Raw genomic sequence first — 24,117 nt, 5'->3', positions numbered from 1 at the left:
CCAACGCTCGGAAGAGGGCGAACTCTCAAACTACTGGTGACGCTCCTCCCCCGGACAAAGAGTCCAAGATCTTTGAGGCCTCAGGCAAACGAATTGCTGCACAGGCAGCTAATATCTGGAGAATATCTAACACCCAAGCATTACTTGCACGTTATGATAGGGCCTATTATGACACATTAGAGGCCATACTGCAACACTTGCCTGACCAATACAAGGAGGCGGGGGAGATGCTCATTCAGGAGGGTAAACTCATTACGAATGCATCCATCAAATGTGCACTGGATGTGGCAGACACAGCCTCCAGGGCTATCAATACCAGTGTGCTGCTTCGACGCCATGCCTGGCTTAGAATTTCGGGGTTCAAACCCGACATCCAAACTACGATCCTCAATCAAACAGTGAATCCTGACCACCTGTTTGGCCCTGAGGTGGATGCCACACTGGAGAAAATGAAAAAAGATACGGAAACTGCCAAGTCTATGGGGGCTCTACAAAGTCAGCAGTTTCGGAGTGGTTCCTTTCGCCGCTCAAACTCCAGAGGCACCTCAAGGGGACAGGCGTCCCAGTCAACCCAATATTACAAAAGTAACACCCAAGCCTCGTATAACAACAAGGGTCGAGGTGGTTACAGAGGCAATAATGTCAAGGGCAGGGGACGTGGAAACAATAGTTCCAGGTCCACCACCACCAACAAACAGTGACGTCTTGTCACTGCCCCCCGACCATGCAACACCGGTCGGGGGGAGACTCCAGCAGTTCCTGCCGGCGTGGAAAACCATCACCACGGACAGGTGGGTGAGGTCTATTATCCAGTACGGGTACTGTCTAGAGCTTACGTCCATTCCACCGGACATACCCCCAAGGAGCCGTCCTATGTCAGGCGAGCACTTGACCTTGTTGCAGCAAGAAGTTCTAGTCATGCTGCAAAAAGGGGCGATAGAGCTCGTTCCATTGCAAGAGCGGGGAACAGGGGTTTACTCCCTGTATTTTCTGATTCCCAAGAAGGACGGATCCCTCAGGCCGATCCTGGATCTCAGGCCCCTGAACTGGTACATCCTCTCGGAGCACTTCCATATGCTCACGTTGCAGCAGGTGCTTCCCCTGCTTCAACAGGGGGACTTCCTGGCTACGCTGGATCTGAAAGATGCCTATTTTCATATCCCCCTGCATCCTTCCCACAGGAAGTATCTCAGATTCACGATCTTAGACCAGCATTACCAGTTCAAGGTTCTGCCGTTCGGGGTCACCACGGCACCGAGAGTGTTTACCAAGTGCCTAGCGACTGTGGCAGCGCATCTCCGTCGCCAGCACGTCCACGTCTTTCCCTACCTGGACGACTGGCTCATTCAAGCAAGGACAGAACAGCAGTGCGTCGACCACGTGTCACGCACCATTCATCTCCTGCACGATCTGGGATTCTCTCTGAACTACCCAAAGTCCCATCTCCAGCCCGCCCACGTGCGACAGTACCTGGGCGCGACAATCAACACTCTGGCAGCCACCGCGCAGCCAAATTCAGTGAGAATCGCCAGTATCCAGGCGCTGATCCAACGATTCAGACCCCAACACTCGCTTCCAGCGAAGGTGTTCATGCAGTTGATAGGCATGATGGCCTCCTGCATCTCCATTGTCCCGCACGCGAGACTACATATGCGTCCGCTTCAGGAGTGCCTTGCACGTCAGTGGACTCAGGCTCATGGGCAACTGGCAGACCTAGTGTTGGTGAGCGGTCGGGCATACAACTCTCTGCATTGGTGGAATCCACACAACCTTTGCAAGGGCCGACCATTCCAAGAGCCTGTCCCACAGATTATCCTGACGACGGACGCCTCTCTCCAGGGATGGGGAGCGCATGTACTCCAGTACACAGTGCAGGGACTATGGACACTACAGCAAAGGAAGATGCACATCAATGTGTTGGAACTGATGGCAATCTTCATGGCCTTGAAGGCGTTCAAAGTACATCTGTGCAACAAAGTCGTGTTGATCGGGACGGACAACATGACGGCAATGTACTACATTCAGAAGCAGGGAGGCACACACTCTCCACAGCTGTCTCATCTGGCTCAGAGCATGTGGAAGTGGGCCATTCAGAGGAACATCTTCCTCATGGCAGAGCATCTCCCGGGCAAGGACAATCAAATGGCGGATCTGCTCAGCAGGCACAGCCATCAGATGCACGAGTGGGAGATACATCCATCAGTACTCCAACCGTACTTCCAAAGGTGGGGTCATCCAGAGATAGACCTGTTCGCCACAAAGGAGAACGCAAAATGCCAAAGCTTCGCCGCCAGATTCCCACACCCCCAATCACAGGGCAATGCAATGTGGATGAACTGGTCAGGCAGATTTGCGTACGCTTTTCCCCCAGCACCTCTGATACCGCTGGTGGCACGCAAGCTCAGGCAGCACTCGATGACTCTCATCCTGGTTGCTCCGACGTGGGCTCGCCAACCATGGTACACCACGTTTCTAGAACTGTCCGTGGTGCCGCATCAAAGGCTTCATCTCACTCCCAGCCTTCTGACGCAGAGCCATGGCGACATTCAGCACCCAGATCCGCAACAGCTCAACCTGGCGATCTGGCTCCTGAAGTCCTAGAGTTTGGCTACCTCAATCTTCCTCCCGATTGCATGAACATCATTCGGGAGGCAAGGAAGCCCACTACCAGAGCTTGTTATGCGGCTAAATGGAAGAGGTTTGTCATCTACTGTGCTAACCACAATATTGACCCTCTAGATGCTTCCATTCAAAACATCATTTGCTATCTTTTCCACCTGTATCAATGCAATCTGGCATACTCTTCCATCCGCATTCACCTGTCTGCTATGGCAGCATACCTCCAGAATAGGCAACACCTGTCACTCTTCAAGGTCCCTGCTATCAAGGCCTTTCTGGAAGGACTCAAAAGGGTCATTCCACCAAGGACCCCACCAGCTCCAGAATGGAACCTCAATGTGGTTCTTACGAGGCTGATGGGTCCTCCCTTTGAGCCACTGCACTCTTGTGAGCTTCAGTTTCTGACTTGGAAGGTTGCGTTCTTAGTAGCAATTACATCGCTACGGAGGGTTAGCGAGCTGCAGGCGCTCACCATCCAAGAACCTTTCTTCCAGGTACATGCTAACAGGGTGGTGCTCCGCACTAACCCTAAATTCCTACCCAAAGTGGTATCCCAATTCCACTTAAACCAGACAATTGAATTGCCGGTGTTTTTCCAAAACCCGGAGACGCTGGCGGAGCGCATGCTCCACACCCTTGATGTTAAGAGGGCCTTGATGTATTATGTAGACAGGACAAAAGATTTTCGCAAAACCAAGCAGCTTTTTGTTGCTTTTGCCACACACCACAAGGGAAACGCTATCTCCAAAGCAGGGATTGCTAGGTGGATAGTAAAGTGCATTCAGATCTGTTACGCTAAAGCTAAACGCACCCTCACTGTCCCACCGAGGGCCCACTCCACCAGGAAGCTGGGGGCCTCTATGGCTTTCCTAGGTAACATTCCCTTAGAAGATATCTGTAGAGCAGCCACATGGTCTACCACACATACTTTCACTAAGCACTACTGTGTAGACGTGCATTCCAAACAGCAGGCAGCTGTTGGTCAAGCTGTTCTAAAAACACTTTTTCAGACCGCTGCAGCTGGCACGGGCGGCCGCCGATAATGGAGGGACTGCTATGTATTCTATGCACAGATATGAATTCAGCAGCCCACATGCCTCGAACTGCAAATGCTACTTACCAGTGTGCATCTGTTCTTGGCATGTAGGGCTGCTGACATTCATATCGCCCACCCTCCTCCCCGGCGCCTGTAGCAGCTGCAGTATTCATTCATATATATACATATGCTCATAGCATGGTCATCACTCACATTCTTCACTCCATCTCTGCCAATGGCTAAAAACAATCTGGGGATGGAGGCGATGCCCATGCGCACTGTAGTCCAGGGGAGGAGCCACCTATCTCGTGATACTTCGAAGACTCTTCCAGGACAACAATGTGCAATCATCCGGACCCAACACTAGGTGGCGATCTATGCACAGATATGAATGTCAGCAGCCCTACATGCCAAGAACAGATGCACACTGGTAAGTAGCATTTGCACTTTTGAGCAGACTAGATCCCAGGGAGGATTTTGTTATTTTGGCGGGTGACCTAAATTGCAATTTCGAGCCAGTTTTGGGTCTTAGTGAAATTTTTGACGAGGAAGACCAAGCTAACAAAATCCCTATCCTGGAGAACGTAAAACCTGTTAAGTGTACAACATTGGGCTTGCAATTGATTAATCTATGTACGGTTCACTCACTTAGGGCCTGTAACGGACGGTTACCCTCCGACAGCTCTAAAAAACCAACATTCACCAGGAACAATTACAAAAACAACTTAGATTTTGTGATTGCTTCTGTCTCCCTCTGGTCTCATCTTTTGGACCTAGAAGTAAGGGAACGGTTCGAAAGTGATCACTATCCCTTAAACTTGCCGTTGGATGCTTATTTGCTCAACGATATGGCCCAGCACCCTATACTTGAGGAAAGTGATGCTGTTAATTCTGAGATCCATATCAGTAACAATAGAAGATCACTAAAATGGCCATTTATTTTGGATCATAGTGACATTCTAAGTGAAATATATTCACTTTTGGCAGGTACCTTTGGCCCTTACCTAGCTGCAATAGGCGATGATGGAAGTAAAACTTCATTCCTCCGAACTCATCAAAAATTCTTTGCAGACCTGAGGCTACTAGTTACTAAGATGCCAAAAAAAAACCAGCAGAATATCCAGAATCTGTCCCATAGCAAGCCATGGTATGACAGATCCTGTAAAGAGTCAAAAAGGGAATTGCTAATGGCAATAAAGAGTAAATTACCAACAGATGTCAAAAGAGCTAGGAGCAAGTACAAATCTGTTCAGAGAGCCGCAAAGATAGCATGGGAGGAAGACAAATGGGCTGATTTGTTGCTAGCTGCCAGGTCACGCGACAATGTGGCCTTCTGGAGGCTTGTCGCAAATGGGAACCATGCAGGTAGGGTAACTAAAGATGTCTTTTTGGATGAACAAACTTGGGTCACACATTTTACAAACCTATATAAGAAATACGAGGACCCACACATGAATACAAACCCAGAAAAATTAGAACCTCAAGTAAACCATTTGGACTTCACTTTAGGAGAAACAGAGTTAGCAATATCACAAATTAAATCAGGGAAAGCTCCAGGCGTGGACAAAATCCCGGGGGACCTATACAAGCACGATCTAGGAGTATGGGCACCTTATATTAATTATCTGTGCAATACATTTTCACGTACATTAGTATTTCCTGAAAGTTGGAAGGGAGCGGAAATCGTTTTAATTTTTAAAAAAGGAGATCGGATGGACCCGTGTAATTATCGGCCAATAAGTCTAATGGACATTTTACAGAAAATTTACTCACGACATATCTTATTGCGCGTGAGTAATTGGCTAGATGAAAATTATTTTTTAACTAAATTCCAAGCCGGTTTTAGACCGAAGGTCAGCACAATAGACCAAATCTTTAGATTCTGCTGCCTCTATTGGAAGTACGTAGTGATTAAGAGGTCCCATCTTTATGTTGCCTTTGTAGATCTAAGGGCCGCTTTTGATTCGGTGCCTCGTAATCTCTTATGGGAAACCTTGAGTGTAGCAGGTATCCCAAATAATCTTGTCGTTCAGATCAAAGAGTTACATGAAGGAAACTTTGCAAGAGTAAGATGGGGCCCTAACGGTGAATTAACTCATAAAATACCCATCGAACGTGGAGTACGTCAGGGTTGTGTCCTGGCCCCGACGTTATTTTCCCTTTTTGTAAATGACATCCCTTCCTTTTTAGGTAGATGTAAAAATGACTCTCCCAAACTGAATGGCGAAAAGGTGACATCCTTGCTATTTGCTGACGATACGATTTTGATATCCCAAACGAAAAATGGCTTACAGACTTTATTGAATACTTTCAATGAATACTGTAGCCAAAAAGGGTTGGAGATCAATGGCAAGAAGACCAAATGTATGGCCCTAAACCCAATTAAACCGGATAAGGGCTGTCTAACATTAAATGGAATCAAGTTGGAATCAGTGCCTTATTTCTCCTACCTAGGGGTGACTATCGATTCTAAATTTACTTGGAAAGCCCTAATTGATAAAAGCAAATTAATCTATGCCCAGAATGTAAAACCAATCCTTAGGGAGCATAGTATGAGCACAAGTAAAGCGGTGTCCCCAGTGATGGAATTATTTAAATTTAAGGTCCAAGCATCTGTCCTTTACGGTGCCGAAATATGGGGTACTGGGTCCAGGGAGATCTTTGGTGTTTTGGATAATAATTTTATGCGTAGCCTTGTAAGGGTCCCTAGAGGCACCCCACTAGTTCCCCTGGAGCTTGACTTAAATTTCAAAAGGACAGATTACCATGTGTTGATTTGACCTCTAATGCTGTGGGTAAGACTATGGCAGGTACCCGAACTCCAAGATTATCGAGACGGGTTGAAGGAGATTATGATTTTGGATAGCCAAAGCAATACCCTTTGGCTAAGACATATCAAGACATGGTTGAACATTATAGGATTGCAACATTTTTGGGAGAATCCAGAGCAATTACCTGCAAACCCCAAAATAATCCTAAAAAGGGCCTTCTGGGCCTTTATGTTAAGTAGGACTGTAAATAATATGACCAATGGTACCTTGGTTGCAAAATTCCTAAACTTTAAGGATGAACCGCTCTATGAGATATTTATGGACGAGATAGAGCCGCCTCTTGCCAAAACTTTGTTTTTAAAATTTCGATATGGGAATTTATTAATTAAAACCACGTTGGCAAGATGGGCTAGGAACCGCGATTCAGAATCCGCAGTATTGAATGAAACTTGCCCTATGTGTGACCTCAACCAGACTGAAAATGAACAGCATATTCTATTTTTCTGCCCCTTCTATCTACAGGCGAGAAAGAAGTGGATCAAACCAATATGCCTACTGTTAGGCTTGAGGTCATGCTCGCAGGCTCTGAGAATCCTAACAACAAATACATCTCAGAACATAATATTTAGTGTTAGTAGATTCTTACTCTCCATCTTTTATCAAAGGAAAAAAATAGGGCTACAATTGTAACTAAACTGATTGCTTGGGATTGACATGATGGTCTACCCCATGTTCTAAGAGTGTATGTTTCCGCCCAATTTATCCTCCGACTTGTATTGTATTGTACTGTATTGTACTTCGTATGTATTGTATTTTGTATCTTAGTGATAACACGTTTTAATAATTTTTAATGAAATGCAATGTAATGTATACACTGTCTTTTATGGCATTTTAGCCGAAATAAAGAATTTAAATGAAATGAAAAGCCGCACATAGCCGTTCAAAAGCTGCAATGATATCAGGGCCTTGGTATTTGGTGGATAAACAGATATCAATCAATTGGGGGTATTTATTAATAATACATGCTAAAAGCCCCTTGTTGTCTATCCCCTTCCATATTACTCTGAGTTTGTCAGTTGATACCGTCAGATTAGTTGCCCCTATTTCCTGTCGCTTATCCAATTTTTTAATAGAATTAAAAACAGTCAGAATTGGGTTGTGGTCACTATATACGGTGCTAGGGACGTCAGCATTTATTTAACAGTCCACAAGTAGAGAGGAAGTGAATACATAGTTAATTGTGGAGGAATGGCCGCGCCCTATGTATGTAGCCAGGGGGCCTTCGCCCGTGGTGCGACTGGCTATCTCCATGACATTGACTAAGTCACGGGTGGCTATGTGATTAAGTAGTTCCTCCCCTCTTTTACAAGGTAGCACCCGACTGAGAGGGACAGCGGAATTGGTGTTACCCTTGTAAATGTGGGCATTAAAGTCGCCTCCCAGGATAATCCCATCAAATTTACCGTACATATGTGCATCCACAAGTTTGTCAATAAAATCAAATAACCTTATAAAATTATTATTGGCTTGAGATGAAAAATCATTATTATAAAAGTTGATTAAACATAGCTTTATCCTACTGGAATAGATTAAAGCCTGACAATTCTCATCATTGGTCGCCAGAGTTTTGGTTTTTCCACCTGCTGTGATCTTTACCCATAATGATAAGCCACCACTAGGTCGTCCCACCGCCGGACATGGTACAATATGGTTATGACAATTATAGCCTTCAAGGAGCAGGCCACTAGTGCACCATGTTTCCTGGAACATTAAAATATCGAAATTATTGATCCATTCGATGGATTAAATTTTTGCCTTAAGACCAGCAATGTTCCAGCTTAATACAGTTAACCTATCGGTAGGACTAGTGACTGGAGTAACAAGATCAGTTGTATTTAATTTCCCTGGCGATATAACCTCCGTACAAGGCTTGGGAACAGAGATGATTGTACTTAATTTGTTGTCATACAGGGAGGCATTATCGTTGGTCATGGGCCTTTCTGTGACATCAGGGGAGTCCTTTAATGGTCAGCCCTGGCTCTCCAGATCAGATAGAGCACTAAATCTGTTGAATAATGGATAGGTTGGTGTAACCGGGTTGATTCGTCTCTGTGGAGGTCTATAAAAATAACCCAGCGGTAAAGAGGTCACAGCGGTTAAAGGACTGAAGTGGGTGTTGTTGCTGTTTAGTAGGTATTTTACGGTTAAGGGATGCCTGAAATTCATGACAATACAATCTCCATTGATGTTTTTGGGCGAGGGACCAACCCAATCTACCCGTCGTACTGTCAAGATTTCGCTAGAAATCTGCATCCCAACACCTTTGTACCTAGACAGCCAATCAATAGACTTGTTTTTTAACTGAACCCAAGATTCTCTTTGGTCCTCTTTCAAGGGGGGGACTCCTGCTAGAATTAAAACATAAGGGCAGGCTTCAGGGGCAAGTGAAGGACTGGGCCTGTTTGTTTTATGGGCCGTGTAACATTGGTTAACCCGATGTCGGAAACAACATTTTTTGGTTTCACCGGTTTCCCAGAAGCAGACCCCATTGGGGCTCCCACCACCCCATCGGTGGAACGGGGCTGCCTAACTGGTGCACGCAACACGGTCTGAGTTGGTTTATCCACAGTGCTATCCCGTGATGGCAAAAGCTGATTTCTCCCTGTGTCACTGTCCCTGGTTACATTCTTAATGCTCAATGTACCACAGGTGGGCCTTTCCCCCATAATGCCCCTATTGACAGTCTCCATATCTGTCAGGAATCGATCTCCCCTTAACTTGTCGATACTAATAGTACCTTTTCTTTTTACATCTTCCTTTTTCACCAGGCTTTCTAATCTGTCCAGTCTTTTAAAAATCATATTAAACTGTTTATCCATTTGACTTTTCATTTGTGTAAAAATGTAATCTACTATGGTTTCAATAAAGTTCCCATTTAGTTTGTCCTGTGGAGCTCTTCCCATAGTTGGCTCAGTCTGTGTGCAGGCGGAGTTTTGCTCACAACTTGAAGGGGCAATAGCAATATTAGTGTCAACTAAGGGTACTATCTCTCTTTCAGGACCCCTACTGGATGTGGTTTTCCCACGAGACCACATACTCTGTGGGGTCGGTTGCCCTTTGTTGCGTGGTGGTTGTTTCCTCATGTTTGGTGTTGGTTTAGTAGGACCTCTCTTCCATTTCTCTCCGAGTGTCTTATCACTAGGAGCCGAGGAGGGAATGACAGTGAGGTCCGTGGGATCTTGCTGTGAGTCAGTGATGGTAATAACGCTATTGTCCGCTGATAAAACAGGGGGTGAAATTGCCGGCAAGTTCTGTTAATTGTAACCACTGGGGAAAGTGGCAAAATATTAGTCGTACAAGCTGGCTGGGATTCTGGGGGTTCTAAGTATGAACTTGACCGTCCCATAGACATTCTTCTTTCAGTGTTAGCTATCTCAGTGGTAACTAAATTAAAAGCGTTTTCCAGCATGCTTTCAATTGAGGCAGGTATAAGAGAGGGAACTTTGGTGAACTGGGTTGTGATAGTATTATTGCGTTTTCCCATGTTAGTATTTGTTAGCTCACCTTTGTTGCAGCTTAGGGGGGTGGCCCGCCCGACCACTGTCGACCCCTGACTGCCACAGACAGCCCGCTCTCTTCCCGGGCTCAGCCCGGCGCCGCCCGCGCGCCGCCCGCGATGCGGAGGGTGCCCCTCCTCTCTAGTACCGCCTCCGGCGGGATGCTAGTCGGGACCGGAAGTTGAAGTTGGCCGCTGTGCAGCCTGGGAGCTGTAGTCACCCCCAACTGCGGCCGCGAGGTGGATGGAAGCGGCGGCAGGGGAGACACACAGCGTTGGCCCCCCAGGTGCGGCAAGAATGTCAGGAGCCCAGCAGGTAGGGTGGCGGGACAGTCAACTCCGTGGAAAAGTCAAGATGTAATATATCTCCACTGGTTCAAATAATAAATAAGACAATTTCATTTTGGGCCATTTTTGCTGCTTTTGGGCAGTAAATGGGGCAAGCAGTTTTTCTCTCATCTATGTTTCTTAAACACTTGTTCATCATGGCAAAAAAGGAGACACAAATTCTGAAACCATAGAAAAACGTGTACTAGATATTGATTGCGTATGTATATTTATAGGAATAACATACAATTTTTAATGGAGCAAACCTGGTTCATTGACAGCATTATGCATTATAAATATATACAGAACAAGCTGTGTCAATTCAGGTTGGACCATTGTTTGACCAGATGGAAATCTTACAATTGCTCCATTACCCATTGCACTAGTACTATAATTGGGCGAATGCATGTGCTCCATTTCTATCCGTGTAAAATGTATTTAGAAAGTAATACATGACATCGAGCCACTTTAGAGAGGTTAATAGAAAAAAAAGCCAGTCATTGAGAATGTAACAAGAAGAGAGACTTAGTCCAACCAGATGCATAAGATGAACCTAGATGTGACACTCTTTGCCCCCCCCCCCCCCTTCTCAGCGAGGATGCGTATAGTGTCCACTAAAGTCACTTTTAGAGTTCAAAAAGATACAAAATGGAGACTTCCACATCCTGAAAGAGCCTACGTTCAACACTTGAGTAAACCATCTCCTTGTGCTGGGCCCCACTCAGCAAACAGGCTTGCAAGATTTACACAGCTCTTGTGTCCCAGAAGTCAACAGACCATGCCTGAGCATTGGCAGCAGGAAAACAAGCAGCGGCCAGACAACTTCTGTTCCAAAAAGTATAATTACCTCTTTATCAAGGCCTGGCCTCTATAATGGCTGAGGAATGATGCCAAAATCAGTGCTGTTTCATGTGGTCAATTTGTAAAAGAATAAGTGCTGGGGCTCAGAGTTTTTCCTTAGAAGATCACAGCCAGCGCATAATGGTGGCATAATCTTGATTTCACCTCATGACTCTTCAATCCACCACCACACACTTTGTGCTCCTTTACCTTACTCTTGCAGGCTTCTTTGTGTCTTTTCTTTTTCCCTTTGTCACATTTTTTCTCATCTTTCTCTTGCTACTACTTTCGTGTTTGTGTGCTTTTTACTCTCTTACTCGATGTCAAAGACTGATGTGGAAACATAAGTGTCAGTAGTGTATAGTTAGACAATTTAGTTGAAGCAATTGTCAATAAGCAGCTGCAGTAAAATAATACAGTTGAAGGGCAGGACTCCATTTTATAGACAATGGGACATCATGAGCGGGCACAGGCCCAGTGTTCAACTATGCTTGCTGTTCAGTTTACTGCTCTAGTCACATGATGGTACAGAGCAAAGGGGCAGGGGCAAGTTGTTTTAAACAGGCTAAGACTGGCACCTTCCAGAATGTGGTGTTAATTTTCTGTCACTCCCATGGGAGGAATTCTTTATCATAAAATACACCAAGAGCCGCTTTCTGTACCCAGGGCTAGGCTGATGACATCAGCAGGTAGTAATTACATGTGCCGTGGGAGTGTGAACGGGTAAGAAACACAATATTTGCTGATTGTAATGAGATTTATATAGCACTTTCTTACCCCTTGCGAACTCCCAAAGCTCTTTCCACGTGGACGAGTCAATACCTACTCCATTTGTTGTACATGGTCAAAGAGTGTTAGTTGCAGTACTGTTTGGTAAAGGCATTTCCTGGTGTCATGCATGAGGTCTGGAAGTGTTCATTTATTGTGCGCCAGCAGGTGTGTTGCATTGCTTTTTATGTTCGGTATTTTCGGAAGGAGTTGGAAAGATTTCAGCTTTCTTATACTGATCGGTAGGTCGTCTGGGTTCTGTCCAGTTGGATTTATGTTTCAGGAAACAGCCACCTCGTTATAGCCCGTCTTTACTAAAGGTGGTCACTGACTATCCTTACTTTCTCTGGGAGTATACTCTATAGTTTGCATGTGTGTAGAGCATAGTCACTGATTGGTTGAGAAAGGGAGTGGGACCTCTGACAAGGTTGCAACAATCTCATTGTGTGGGATCTACTAGTGGAAACAGGAGGGGTTCTTGGTCCCCAACTACTCTCAGCATCCAAGGGGACTTCATTACGGGTGGCCCAGCAATACTCCCCCACTCACGGAACTCCGTGGAATTTGGCAGAGTTTTTGGTAACTTCGTGGAATTCCGCAGAGTCAAACTCTACAAACTTCACCCAGGCCTAATTTAGTGCACATAAGCTGGCAACCACGAGGCACACAGTTATAAAATGACAAATATGCAACCAGTCTGTGAAGTGCCTAACATAGATTATCCCATTAGAAAATGTCATCTCCATGCACAACACCAAAACCCTTGCCAACTGTGGTAATCTGTGGGAATCAATGTAACAAAATATTGCCATACTCACTTTAAAACACTGTAATGACAATCCACCAGTATAGGCCTATTGGCGTTGAACAATGCTTTTCACAATAGGCGTATTGCCTTTGTCATACTATTGCATAATAAACGTACCATACCTATGGCATCTGACATACATTTTCCCAATGCCACAATCAGCTCAATAGCCTTAGCAACGACTTATCACCATAACCAAGTTAGTCCTACTTGATTCTGCAGAAGCATTCCCATGCTCAGGCATGTAGCCAGGAGAAAATATAAATATACGCCAAATTACAGTTTGCGAAAAATATGCAACCCCCTAATAAGAGGGCCTCCAACACCTCTTGAACACAACTCATGTTTTTTCAGTAAAGAATGCACTACAAATAAACTTCAACAAGTCAAAGGTTATGGCTGTGAACTATAGGAAAAAAAAATCCCCGCTGGCACTTGAATGGCGAAAATCTCGACTGGCTCACGACATATAAGTACCTGGGAGTAATCCTTGACTCAAGTAATACCTCTAGGGCGCAGCTCAACTCCCTGCGAGGGAAGGCAACAATGACCTATTTGGGACTAAAATCACTAAAGGCCAAACTACCTGACCTTACACTCAAACCTCTCCTTGAAATTTTGCGTTCCAAACTACAACCGACTCTTACCTATGGGAGCGAATCACACCACAGTAAGGATGCGGCATTGCTGGACACAATCATAGCTAACTCATACAGGGCTATTTTTAATCTTCCCAAATAGTTCTCCCCTGCTCAGATTCAATTAGAATTCGGCATCCTGAAACAAACTGTAGAAAGGCGGAGTGTGTATGCAACAAGCTGGCGTAAGATTCGCAACGAAGAGGCTGGATCTTTATGTGCAAATGTATGGGAAGAGCTACTTCGGCATCGCAACTCCCAGCCGAGAGCCTACTTATATGAATCACTCAAAGTTCTAGGCTTGACCGATATCTGGGAAACATCAATAGACCTCTTGTCTTTTAAAAAAGTAGCCAAAAAATCAGCACGTATCATTTCAGCGATTGTAGACAAGAAGAACCTAGCAAATAGAGCGCATGGATGGCTAACGCTGGGTGATTACGGAAAAATGCAGTCACAAGCATACCTCAACATCGGCATGAAAATAAAAGTCAAATAATTTTTTTTAAAACTACGCCTCGGTGTCATTGCCATACTCCCACACCTTCCCCCTTGGGAGAGAAACAACCCTTCACAACAATGTCACATGTGCAAAACTGGCAATGAGGACATTGTCCATGTGATTTGCATCTGTCCTAGTCTAAAGGACTTGAGGTACAACCTCCTACGTCCATTTTTCAATCTACATGCCGTTCGGACTTGTAGGTAGGCAGGCAGTCAAACTGTGCTTTTCCACCAGCGACACCAAATTGAACTGCCAAGTTGTGAAGTTCTTTGACTTAACAAGAAAGAAACTCAATAACGCCGGATGAACTTATAAATCCCTTGAGGATAATCATGAACTGTTCCCAACAAATCTGTAATTTTATGTATCCCAATTTGTCAAGTTCAAGTACAAATGGCTTCTTTTAACAATGATTTTATCGGAGGTTTACAATTTTGTAAAGATTTTAATTAATCATGTACAAATAAAAACATTGCTTACTTACCCTAATAAGAGGGTAACACAGATAATCAAAATGTAAATCTTTTACTCTCAGTTTGTCAAAGGGTGAAACCAGCACTAAAACACTTGCCTACTACAGGTGTCTGTGAAATCCACATAACACAGTGCTTGCCTACAGGCTTTAACAAAGGGAAATAACACTACACACAGTGGAGAAGTGTGGCTCACTGGTTAGAGCAGGCAGACCCTGAAGCAGAGGTCAGACCCGGGACCAGAGTTCAATTCCCGACGCGGCAGGGTCTTGAGCTCAAATGTCCACGGACTCGATAATTCTCGCTTCGGTGCCTGACCTAATCATGGGTTCACACTCTGCAACTCTGGGCATTAAGCTTGCTTAATCTCCACAACGGCCCCCCGCGGCGGGATGCCTGGCTTTCACCTTGGGGATGCCCGTTAGGGGCTATCTCACAGGGAAAAGCCAGGACGGGTTCCCAAGGCAAGCGCCGAGATGCCTCCGGGTAGTTGAGCGCTATATAAGAACATACAAAAAAAAAAAAAAAGACCTATTGGCTTTAACATATGATTTTCGAGTAAATAGGTCAGTCCTTTAACGTTTGCCTATTATGATCGTTTGTGAGATTCCCTGTACCAAAATAATTGTAACTCTGTGTAATGACAATGTGCTCTTAAGGACCTGTTGGCTTTAACATATGCCTTTCATAATAAATAAGTCTGGCATATTGCATTTTATGATAACTTTTCATTATAAACAGATCAGGCTTAGATCCTTGATCAATGGCGTGACACAATAACCAACTTAGTCTTGCTGTGATGTTGGAGTTCACTGTACTGAATGGGATGTACAGTATAATTTTATGGGCTTTATAGCACTTAGATACAAAGAAAGATGTAATTTGTATGTTTTATATTTGATGGCAACTATATACCAATATACAATAATGAGAAGATCAATGGGTGGGCTGTGAATACTATTAAGTTCTTTATATAGGAGATGATAACCATATTATGACTCAATATCAACATTACCAAAACTATATTTTACTACCTAGGTTTACTGAAAATCAATCTATAATGTGAACAGTTTTATTACCAGAGGGGAAGCTAAGGAAAGATGTAGAAGTTTACCCATTGAAAATGCTCATGTGAGAATGACATTTCTTGTTAGTTTCATAAAAAGGGTTTCTAGTATTATTAATGCTGCTGGGAATTATATAGAATATGACAGCTTTCACGAGTCCTCAAAGAATTCAAACATTGCTGTCTTTTCCAAGAAACAAACGACGCACAAACATTGGCTTCATATTTTCCAACTTTTAATTCTTAACACAACATTGATGCTTAATATATGGCAAATAATATTTCTATGCTAATGACGACTTAGTATACATCCTTATGTGCACATACTTTTTCAGAGTAAAGCAACAACATATTATGTTAATACAGCAGTGGGGGAAATTTGGTGAGAACATGTGATAATACATGACTCATGTGTAACTTGAGAAAAGTATCCTATCTATCTATCTATCTATCTATCTATCTATCTATCTATCTATCTATCTATCTATCTATCTATCTATCTATCTATCTATCTCTGCAGAGCAAATTTCAAAGTCCACTTTATTACCACTCTAGGGCCAAACTGGCATGAGAAGTATCCTCTCTACTGCCTCACAGATTGCATATTACAATAACTTCACACCAATATAACTTCTTGCCTCCTGGTATTTGTTAAACAGAACACAAAACATGTCATAGTGTACACCATATATGCAGATACAGTTTAATATGCTGTTTATTGCAATTGTTAATGAAAGGAAGGGGCATCATGCTTCACCTCTCATGAGTCATGGTCCCTTCCAATTAGTAAAAAACTGTATATAACACTGCGCATCAGTACATATACTATATGTTACATAGTCAACAATTGCAACGGTTTATGTCAGAGTTTACATTAAACAGTGTTTTTTTTGTTTTATGAATCGCTTTGGCACAGTTCGACAAATCTGCAAGAAATGTTCCCCAAAAATGTTTCCAATTTGGGTTTGACATGGCAAGGTTTATGCAGATCCTTTGGGGATGGGTGGGGGCAAAAAATGACTTTTCCTATTTTAAGTAGCATTGTAAGCATTGTATTCTTTGCTGTCCTTTACACAAATTAAGACTGAAAAGACTAATAACAAATTTGGTACGAATGCGCACAGTTACTCAATGAAATGCCTTTGTTGGGTTTGTTCTTCAGTATAAGTTTAAAGAAATTAGTGTTTAAAAAGTATTTTGGGCTGAGATTGAAAGGGCGAAATGTGTAATAATATCTGGACTGATTGTTTGTGGATGATCTGTGAACCTGGTTTCGTGGACCATTCATGGATCAAATTAAAAAAATAAGTACATCTGATTTAATGAGGGAGCTATTTCTCCTATCATCACTTTCAAGTGCCATAATCAAAACGGAGTGCGTCGACCAAAAGTTTCTGATTGGCTGGCCACAGCTTCGAAAACACAGTGGCAGGGAGCAGCCAGAGCATGGGAAACATCATTTACAACGATGTCTTTTCCACGCTTGACGTTTTTAACGATCCACTTACCCCGCAAACGTCTCTTCAACGAGGGAGCCTTCAACGACCGTCTTCACCATGCAAGTGGTATTCCTTTTGGTCGTCCATCATGTAAGTTCTGCGTGGCCTCGGGGGGTTGGGGGGGTCTCCCCCCCATTTTAAAAAAAAAACGAGCAGGCTACATACAGTAAAAAAACGCACTAAAGTGTCAATAAAAAAAAAAAAAAAGAGCCGCACCGAAGACGTGGCGAGTACGTCATAATTGAAGTCCTTTTTTAGTTTTTGTGGACGTGTAAGAGCTGGGGAACGTAACGTTTTTGAAATGCGAGGTAAGAACTTGCGTTCTAAAAAGCTGCGTGGTACAGCCACTTGCGAAGAAAAATTCGCGTGGTAATGCCATGCGGGGTATTTGTGTTCGTGGTAAAGTCATATATTCCCAGAGCATCCTCTGCCTCCCGGGTCAGGTGGACGGGAAACCCTCACTTAGAAGAAAAATCTAGATTTTGCCTCTGGGCTTGCAGATCCCAACATGGTTCTAAGGTCCACAAACCCTGACTTGGGTCTGTGAACCTCCAGTATGAGCTACTGGGCCCACTTCAGACCCACTCTTGGATTCCCAAACTCTGGCTTAGGGTCCATGAACCAACTCGGACTGGTGGGTCCTTGCTTTATATGCAACAGGGTTGGATGTACAACAAACACCCACAGATCTTTATGAGTTGGGAATCCCAAACGGTGGTGTCTAAAGCACTCTCCCCACCCAATAAAGTACCTAGTTTACACTTCGCCTCCACAAAGGTTTGTGCTAGGGGGGTTTGGCTGGCCACAGAGGTTTTGGTTGCCAGTCCCTGAGCCCAACTGTTGGATTTGATATATGATAATAAAAAACATAAAGCGATTACTGAAAAAACATGGTTAACATGAAGTTTTTCTTAGCTTTTGTTATAAATTCTTAGTGTATGTTTAAATACCTTCAGAAATTCACACACCAAATGACATGCTTATGAGTTCACCGTATTTTTACCCGTAAGTAGCACCTGCAAGCAAAACACAATTGTATAACAACACATACTCAAACCACTAAATAATGCTGTATGTTGTTTAGGGATCGGCCACACCCCCATCCCTAAAACTCAAACAGTCCCTTTACCCCAAGGGAGCAGATTAAAGGATTTACCTCCAATCTCCACTTCCTGTGGGAGGCAAAAAGGCACTGGGTACCATGGATAGATTTTTAAAACAAAATATGAGGTGGGAACTGGCCCGACCTATCATCGGGCAATGCCTTCACCCCTAAATGTACAACAGTCTTTCTCTCCTCCTGGAGTTGATTGGAGGATTCTGACCTCTGACCTCCCTGGGTGGCCAGAAAGCCTACTATGCACCACGGATAAATAAAAAAAAGAATTGGATGGGGCAGCCCTGCCTGGCATTGGGCTGCAGTTCCAACCCTTATCCTTTTCGGTGAGCTCGTCATGAGCCACGGCGCTCCGGTGCTCATGACGAGCTCAGCTCGTCATGGCCTGTGGAATGCTCAGGTGCGGGGAGAATTCCCCTGCTGTGCTGAGCGTTCCACGGGAGCCAATGCACTTGTGACGAGCTGAGCTCGTCATGAGCACAGGAGCGCCGTAGCTCATGACGAGCTCAGCTCGTCATGAGCATGCGGGCGCTGTGAGCGCCCCCCTCCCCCCCCAGCACAGCGGGGGAATAACCCCCGCAGCGAAGGGGTTAAATCCCCGAAAATCTAAACCTTCCTCCTTGGGGCAGATTGGAGGGTTGACCCAAATCTGCGATCCCTGGGTGAGTAGATGTAGTGCACTAGACATTCAGGCCTGTATTACAGAAAGCTTTCAGGTTGCAACCAACATTTATGAATACTCCTTGCCTACATGGGCATTTGGTATTGTAGAAGGAGGCAGAGATGCTTGTGAACCCCTTTCTGCATTATGAATGACGCTGATGCAGTCGGAGGAGGGTTTCCCTCATTTTTATGGGAATGTTACGCCAGGCAAATGAGGGAAAGCTTTGCTATTACACTTGTGTCATATTACAGACTTGGATGCAGAGGCAAAACACCTTTTGGAAGATGCACTGACCATGCACCATACAGAGGAGGCACAGAGTCAGTGCGACCTCTGAAGTCGCCATTTAGCAAGGTGGCTCAGGGACCCCTAAGCTTCCTTGTCTCCAAAGAGAGGCTAGTCCACCTCCAGTGTAGGGTGGAGCCACAGTTTCAAATTTTGGTTACTGTCAGAGTTTGCATGTGCACTGAGGACAGCAGGCCTTTTTTTTGTAATTGGGGAAACTGTCTCAGACTGCTCTGGTGGCCCCTAATTGCGGGTGCACAATGGCACAGCCATGCACAGTGTGTCTGAAGTTTTAATCAGGCCCAGGATTTTTTTTTAAAAAGAAAATTGGATGGGGACTGGTTTTGTCTGGCATCAGGCCCTACCACTGAAGCCTAAACAGCGTTTTTTTACTCCTCTAGGGCATAACGCCTGAATACTTTAGCCATAACCATGGCAAGCATGACAATATTTAGAATTTTATTTTTGGCCCAGCAGAGAAAGGGTGCTCCCCGCCGCTGTTGTACCTCACACAGGTGATAGAAAAGTTAGCTACTGCCTGGGAATACACGCAGATGCTAAGACAGGCCATCATCCCTCGGCATACTTTTTTGGACTCTAATCCCTGGTGTCTAGTGGGCTTCTTCCTCGCTGGGGCAGGGAGATAGTAGGTGTACACTCCAATATTGCCCATAAGGAGGCAGAACGAGGGTCTGGTGCCCCCTGATAGGATCTGGTTCACACTACATGCAAGAGTCCTATTAAAAGTTTGCATTATGTCTTAGTTATGTGTTGAAAGGTATTTTATCCACTTCCCATGGTTGTGTTGATTTTATCTTTTTAGACTCTGCATCTCCATGCCCATATACTTAAAAATGGGCGTCCCAATTCTTTCTGAGAATTTTCCACTTCTTTGCTCAACTTAGCTTCTGGCCTATCTTTCACCAAGATTGCATCACTGAAACACTCTCATTATATGTAATCGAAAGACTTGCTCTCCTTATCCATCAAATAATCTTAAAAAACACCTCTTTACTAAAAGTTGGAACCTCTCCTCTTTAACATAGAAATGGAAACTAATCTTTCTTGATTTTGTTTCTAACAAAGTTTTCCTATTCGGTATTGTTTAGCTTCACATTTAACACGTATAATATTGCTTAATTCTATGATTCCACTGTGTCCCATTGATGTGCTACACATAATAGAAACCCTAACTAACTCCATAGGCAATTATCTTTGGGTATGAGGTCTTCGGTTATATCTCACTGCCAGTATTTTCTATTTATAAATAGATTTCTGGTATTGTGGTCTAGAAATACCATGAGTGGCTAGGTAAACTACGTCTATCTACAATTGGGGCGCAACTTGCATAGATGTTTCTGACTGAGGGCCTGATTACGATCATTGCGGGTGGAATAGTTTGTCACAAACGCGACGGCTATCTCGTCCACCATATTGCAAGTTCCAAAAGATATAATGGAATTGTAATTTGACGGATGGGATATCTGTCACGTTTGGGATGGAGTAACCCTGTCTACCAAGATCGTAATCAGACCCTAACTCTGTGAGTACCAGAGTCTTCCTCCTGAATTCCACGAGTAAGACAGGAGTACTGCACAAGTAGGTCATGCTTACTCAAAGCAGAATCTTTACGAGCCTGCCCATGGCTCTTTATCAGCACTTGCTCATATAAATAGGCAAAGTATGTTTGTGGGCATTTACAGCTGGATTATGCTCTCCAGTTTAGCCACCCAGCAAAAGGACAACCTTGACAAACAAGATTTATATACACCAAATCCTTAAATGGTTCTCTGCAATTGTGCCGGTACATTACTTTTAGCGCTCTATAGGTGTACTAATAAATACATCAAATGCATAAATAAATAAATATACCTTTCCTTCGAACGGTAATGTTAAAGCAAATGTCTTCCTGGAATAAACCATCTAGCAATTTATAGTGATGAGGCAGGTTGCTTCAAAGCATTTTGGGCCATATGTAGGTAAATGGCATTTACCGAATCGTAAATACCGAATTTTACCGATTCGGTATTTACAATTCGGTAAATGCCATGTAGGTAATTAATCTGTAAATATTACCGAATCGGTAATATGCGGTAATTACCGAATCGGTATTTACCGATTCGGTAATTGCCATTGATTCCTATGGGCCTTGAGGCCCATAGGAATCAATGGCAATTACCGAATCGGTAAATACCGATTCGGTAATTTTACCGATTTGTCAAGGGGGACAGGGTGTCACTTTGACACCCTGTTGCACCCCTGATTTTGGCTTGTGTGCAATGTGACACACATACATGCCCTTAGGGCATGTATGTGTGCCACATGGCACAGGTGTACATGCACAGATGTGCATGTACACAGAAATTCGTTATTTACCATGCCATTGTATTTCATGGTAAATAACGAATTTCTAAGGGCCTGTGGCACTGTTTCCAGTGCCACCTACATCCCAAATTACCGATTCTGTACATTTACCGAATCGGTACTTTACCGATTCGGTAAAATTACCGATTCGGTAAATATACAGAATCGGTAATTTTCAGGCCCCCTACATCTGGAATTACGAATACCAGTCGGTAACGGCCGAAATCGGCCGTTACCGACCGGTATTTGGCCACCTACATATGGCCCTAAGAGTCTTAATACCATTTGCTTGGAATTTCTGATTGGGCTGGTTATTGGCCCTATCGGGAATTAAGAGGTCTGCAGAAACGCCACTGATCTTTCACGTTTCCCCTGGAGATTTCTAATGCTTACAGCAGTCAAAATCTCCAAGGAAAACCTCGGAGGAGAAGGAGAAATCGCTGCTGTTTCCACAGGCTCAGAGTTATTGATACTCTGCATCATTTACTCCAAGGGCGCTGAATTAACACCCCTCACCAACAAACTGGGATAACCCTAATGAGGCCGGAAGTGTTTCACAGCTTTATTTTACATGTGGGCCTACCTTTCTTAAAGAATTTATAAAAGATAGGCTTGACGGTGAGTGAATGAATGAACAAATTGAAGTCCGATTGAAATTAAATGAAATATATAACAGATATTTCAGAAAACGTAACAGTAAAAAGCAAAAATAACATTAAAAACACTTATCAACTAATATGTTTTCACAGTCAATCCATAATGGGACAGATAACTGGATGTCAATATGAATTATGAGAAACTTGATGAAGGGGAGTTAATTTGCATTAGAGCATTGAAATGTTGAGCTCCCTGTTGAAGACAGTGAATTAGCTCTGGGCTTATAATGGCTGGTATAAACTTTCTGCTCCAACATTCCACTGTGTGCATTCTAACTTCAGTGGGTGGAATGTCTAGTATCCTGAATATATGCAGTATGCCTCAGGCTATACCGGCTGTTAAAGGCCCTCTCCCTCATTATAGGCCCTCACCTGCAGCTTGGGCTTATAACTGGTTCAGGGTCTTTAACAACCACTGTAGCTCTCGGCAGCCATCTATATGGCTATATTACTGTTTTACGTGATTAATATTAATTATTATTAAATGCGTTACAAGCATGATAACTACTATGGGATTAGAATATGTCGAATTGAAAAACTGTGAAATCCTCCCATTTATTCAATCTGATTGCAGAGCGAAACTAGGCAAATAGAAATAGCCAAATTCCTACTGCAGACAAACTCGAGACACAGACGGATTCTGGGCAGTATGTGCAGTTCATTTTGATCCACTTTACCAAAAAAACTCTGGTTCAAGAAGTACCCCATGAACTGCACATGTACCACTGTAAGTGGTGACAAATCGTGTAGCTCTCAGTTCGAGGCAGTGCCTAATTTGTAAAAGAGAGAGCGTGGTACCCGAAAATTTGCTTCTAATGGTTTGGCCGGTGAAATTAAACATCAGCACACCGACTGCCAAAGCCGGTAGCCTTAAATCCACCACATGCCTCTTTATTCCACTACTAGACACTCCCTGCACCTTAATCTCATTCTGCTAGGTTCCTGCTTTCTCCCTTTGTGACGGTTTTGCCGTCTTTGTCTTCCTCCTTATTTCTGATCTGTGTGTTTATTCCTCTCCCGAGCTCCTTAAATATATAATGCAGAAAAATAAGTGCCGGTCCCCAATAATAAGTGATCATGGTTCACACTGACAACCACCTGCTCAAATTAAGCACTGGTTCGCACCCAGTCATACAAGGAAGGCTCAAAGTTGTTTTTTAGATTAAAATAGTACAAATATGCATTTAATCTGTGAGACGTTTACAATGGCCATATTATTTTGTGAAACATTTTATTTTCTCCTGTTTAACAGTTCATAGTATCTCTGATAAGTATTATAAATAGAAATGTGTTAAGACCCCTGCAGCGACTCATTGTTCCATCTTGCTTTATTCTTTAGGAACATCGCATCAAGGCGGCTACTCTCATGAAGCTGTTGTGTATGCACTTCAAAAGTGTGGCATCCGCCATATTGATACAGCAAAGCGCTATGGCTGTGAATCCCACCTCAAGGAAGCCATCAGAGAAAGTGGTGTCCCACGACAAGACCTCTGGATAACTACAAAGCTCTGGCCTGGAGACTATGGTTACGAGAAGACACTGCAGGCCTGTCGAGAGTCATGTGAACGGCTTGGCGTTGACTATATAGGTATATTTTCATTGCTCATGCAATGTGCTTACTAGCTAAAGTAAAATTAAGCAAATACTCCCAGTATACATGACTGAAGTTTGTTGGGTTATATTGACGCTCTTTTGACATTTTTCCATAGTTTATTTAAATGTACTGATTTCCATAAATCAATAGACAAGCCTAATGTTACAGGCTTCCAATTAAATATATAGGAGGGTTCCATGTTTAAATATTGATTACAAAAATATAGATGAAAAAAATATTGATGTAAAAATATTGATTACCAAAATATCAAATCCCTACACTTAAACCGATAAGTACAGTCATTTCGACACAAAAATATCAATGTAAAAAATATTGACTTTAAAAAATAACATAACTTAAAATAAATAAATTAAATAATATTAAAATTAACAAAATAAATACAATTTAATATGTATTTTAACTAATTATAACAAATAAACTTAATGGAATAAATATAAACACAAAACTTAAATACATTGTATTAACTATTATCTTTATTTAATTGATAAACTTTTTAAATTATATAAAAAT

General features: G+C 43.4%; 1 protein-coding gene across 4 annotated transcripts in view; it reads left to right on the top strand.

Annotated features, from left to right (window-relative positions):
- Positions 1-24,117, top strand: part of LOC147747627 (putative oxidoreductase ZK1290.5) — a 775,562-nt gene that overhangs the window by 256,860 nt on the left and 494,585 nt on the right. For all 4 annotated transcript variants that reach the window (XM_086954359.1, XM_086954367.1, XM_086954345.1 and 1 more), the window contains exon 2: positions 23,332-23,580. In XM_086954359.1, coding sequence (XP_086810485.1) covers positions 23,332-23,580 — 249 coding nt within the window. The remainder of the gene's footprint in view (positions 1-23,331; positions 23,581-24,117) is intronic.

The sequence above is a fragment of the Lissotriton vulgaris genome, chromosome 1_1 (genome assembly GCF_964263255.1).
Source record: "Lissotriton vulgaris chromosome 1_1, aLisVul1.2, whole genome shotgun sequence".
Taxonomy (NCBI): Eukaryota; Metazoa; Chordata; class Amphibia; order Caudata; family Salamandridae; genus Lissotriton; species Lissotriton vulgaris.
This window is presented reverse-complemented; position numbering and strand designations above follow the sequence as displayed.